General features: G+C 46.0%; 1 protein-coding gene across 1 annotated transcript; it reads left to right on the top strand.

Annotated features, from left to right (window-relative positions):
• The first annotated feature begins 885 nt into the window (after positions 1-885).
• Positions 886-3,277, top strand: LOC119596226 (proteoglycan 4-like). Its single transcript, XM_037945395.1, has 3 exons — positions 886-889; positions 1,600-1,920; positions 3,108-3,277. The coding sequence occupies exons 1-3, from the start codon at positions 886-888 to the stop codon at positions 3,275-3,277; spliced, it is 495 nt and encodes a 164-aa protein (XP_037801323.1).
• The last annotated feature ends 283 nt before the right edge of the window (positions 3,278-3,560 follow it).

Here is a 3,560-nt window from a genome sequence, read left to right as displayed (position 1 = left end):
TATTCCCTATATACATTCTTCCTTTTTCTTTGGATACATTCATGCCTTTTTTTTCCCATCCGTTGATGCATTTGATTTTCTTTTTCTTTTTTTCCTTTTTTTCTATATATATGAAAGTAAAGAAACCCTTCTTTTGAACAATCGTAACTTACCTGCCCGAGTTTTCTGATATTACCTGGATAAGTGCGTATTATGAGGCAAAGAAATGAATAATTTTCTTCTCGCGTTTCTTAAAATAGCCATCATCTTTTCTGCATGATTGCAACGTGCACATGGAAGTCATGCAATAAATTGTTATAGTCAGCAGAAAGGCTTCATAAGAATCAATGGAAATGTCGGAGAATAGGATTGTATCGCGTTCAAACATAATCATCAAAAGAAAATAAAAGATATCAACTCACGCTGCGGAAACAGGCAAGAAACGTAATGATAACGATGTGAGAGAAGAAGAAGAAGAAGGAGAAGAAGAAGAAGGAGAAGAAGAAAAAGAAAAAGAAAAAGAAAAAGAAAAAGAAAAAGAAAAAGAAAAAGAAAATGAAGAAGAAGAAGGAAAAGAAGAAGAAGGGAAAGAAGAAGAAGGAGGAAAAGAAAAAAAGAATGAGGAGGAGGAGGGAAGGAGGAGGAGGGAAAGAGGAGGAGGAGGAGGAGGAGAAAAAGGAGAAGAAGAAGAGGAAGGAAAAGAAGAAGATGAGGAGGAGGAAGACAAAGAGAAGGAGGAGGAGGGAAAGAGGAGGGAGGAGGAGAAGATGTATGGTAATAGAAGAAGAAGAAGAAGAAGAAGATGAACAAGAATAGAATAATGATAATAAGAATAGGCAAGGGAAGTGATAAAGACAAGAGGAATGCCAGTAGGATTGAAATAAAAATAAGATTTGGCAAAAGAATATGAGTAAGAACAAGGACATGGATAAGAATAAGAATAAAAATAATAAAAAGAATAACATTAATCTATGTCATTCTCGTCCGGCCAGCTTTCCTCTCGGTCGTTATTTCTGTTTACTCTTTTCTTTTCTGTCTCTTCCTCTATTCTTTCTCTCCCTCAATTTCGTTTTCTTTCTCGTTTTATCCATTTCTCTGTTTATTCTATTGATCTTCATTCTCCTTCTCCGTTTTCCTTTTCTCATCATTTTACTTTTTCTTCTTTCTCTTTTTTTTCTTATGTTCTTCTCATCTGCTTATCTGTTATCTTTTTCATCTCATTTTTTTTTCGTTGCCTTCGCCATCATCCTCTTTATCTCTTCACACTTATCATTTCTCTTTTCTTCTTCTTCTTTGGCCATCACCACTCTCCTCTTCCATTTCTTCTCCTCTTCTTCATTTACTTCCTCTCCTTCTTTCCCTTTCACCATCATCATTCTCTTCTTTTCGTCTCCTTTGTAATTGTAATTATTCATTTTCTTTCTCTCTCTTTTTTTATTTTCTTTTTCAATTCCTTTTTTTTTTTTTGACATCGTTCGCTCCCTATGCACCGCATCGTGTAGCCTCTGCACGTGTAGGGAACAGAGCGATAAAAAATAATTCAGAACTTGAAGTAAACCTGATTGCATTATCCTTCGACCACAGTTGGCGTGTGAACCTCCTCGCCCCTTCCTCCCCAAGATACCAAGATTTCAGACCCCAGGATCCCAGGATCCCAGAATCCCAGGATCCCAGGATCCCAGAATCCCAGGATCCCAGGATCCCAGAATCCCAGGATCCCAGAATCCCAGACCCCAGAATCCCAGACCCCAGAATCCCAGACCCCAGAATCCCAGAATCCCAGAATCCCAGAATCCCAGAATCCCAGACCCCAGACTCCAAGCCCCAGACCCCAGGATATCAGAACCCCATACAGTCTAGACCCCAGGCCTCAGACTCTGTGTAGCTCAGACCCCACGACCTTGAGACCCCAGACCCCCAAAGAACCTAGGACCCCAGAACGTCAGGATCCCTTCCCCTGAGTTACTTTCCTCCCCTAGGTCACTCCCCTTCCCCTGAGTCATTCTCCTTCCCTTAGGTTACTTCCCTTCCCCTGAGTCACTCTCCTTCCCCTGAGTTACTCTTCTTCCCCTGAGTTACTTTCCCTCCCTCGATTCACTCTCCTTCCCCTGAGTCACTCTCCTTCCCCTGAGTCACTCTTCATCCCCTGAGTTACTTTCCCTCCCTTGATTCACTCCCCTTCCCTTGAGTCACTCTTCTTCCCCTGAGTCACTCTCCTTACCCTAAGTTACTCCCCTTCCCTGAGTCGCTTCCCCCCCCCCCCTGATAGCCGCCCATCGCATCCTCGAAGGGTGAAAGGCTGCCACTCTTCCCAGGCTTGTTTAAATGAGTGCGCACACACAGCCCCTGACGTCTCCCTCCTTTCCTTTCTGGTCTCTTTTCTCCACCACAGAAGACATCAACACACCATTCCTTTCTCATTCCTTCTTCTCCCCCCCCTCCCTCCCTTCCTTCTTTCTGTCTATCCCTTATGCCCCACCCTAGCTCCTTCCCTCGCCCTTTTCTTCCTTTGCTGTATCCGTTTACTTCCCTTCTCTGTCTCTTCCTCTTTCTCTTCTTATGGTCCCTCTTCGCTTGGGTGCATTGAGTTGTATCTTCCTTTCGCGTCGATCGTTCTCCTCCCCTCTTCGGCCTTTCCCTCCTTTTCTCCGTTTCTGTCTCCCCTCTTGGTTCACCTCTTTCCCCTCTCGCTTCGTCTCTCTCCCCTCTCGGCCTTTGTTTCTCCCCTCTCGGTCCTTGCCTATCTTCCTCTTCTCTCTGAGCCTTTCCCTCTCGACCATTTCCCTTTCCTCCTTTCTTCCCTCACTTCTCTGGGCCCTTCCCTCATTCTTTTCCTATCCTTTCCTCTCTCCCACTCCTCTCTCACCCTCTCTCCTCTCCCCTTACCCCTCTCCCTTTCCCTACCCCCTCTCCCCTGTCCTCCCTCTCCCCTCTCCCCTCTCGTCCTATCTTACTTCCCGTATGCACTGACTGTCGTGTGCATAACAGGCATCGTTGTAATTTTCCCCGAGTAATGATACAGCGGGGTCTCCCCTTGATTTATCACGCGGTCGGAGCAAGAAGAGTCCTAACTGCACCTCCTTGTCAGTCCTTTTTTTTATGAATGGTCCACAGATGCATAATTCCAGTTCGCAGGTCGCGTTCGGGGCAACTCCGGCGAGACCACGACAATAAGGGACGCAACCTTGACGAATCCTACGATTACTGGATTCTTCAGATCTGCTGCAAGATAGGGCTTTCCCACAACCTCGCGAAGGACGGCGCTCCCGTTGTTCCCCAATGGGACTCCGAGCTCTAGAGTAAGAGGGACGGTTATCCCCTTACTTCTCCGTCGTGGGGTTCCTCGTAGTGTCCATTATGGTGGGGACGGACTTATAATCTGGCAACCGCGAGTGGACGCTGGCTAAATCCGATAGAGTGTCGTCCCGAGCGGGGATAGTGAACCCCCGCTCCGATGGATGATGAGATATGGTGCCGCGGAGGGGATTATTGTGAATGTGTGATGGCGAAGGAGGGTGGGGACCCTTCCTCTATCTGCCTTCCGTCTTCTGTCCATCTGCCTATCTGTGCATTTATAGGTC

This window comes from Penaeus monodon, chromosome 37 (assembly GCF_015228065.2).
Source record: "Penaeus monodon isolate SGIC_2016 chromosome 37, NSTDA_Pmon_1, whole genome shotgun sequence".
Lineage (NCBI taxonomy): Eukaryota > Metazoa > Arthropoda > Malacostraca > Decapoda > Penaeidae > Penaeus > Penaeus monodon.
This window is presented reverse-complemented; position numbering and strand designations above follow the sequence as displayed.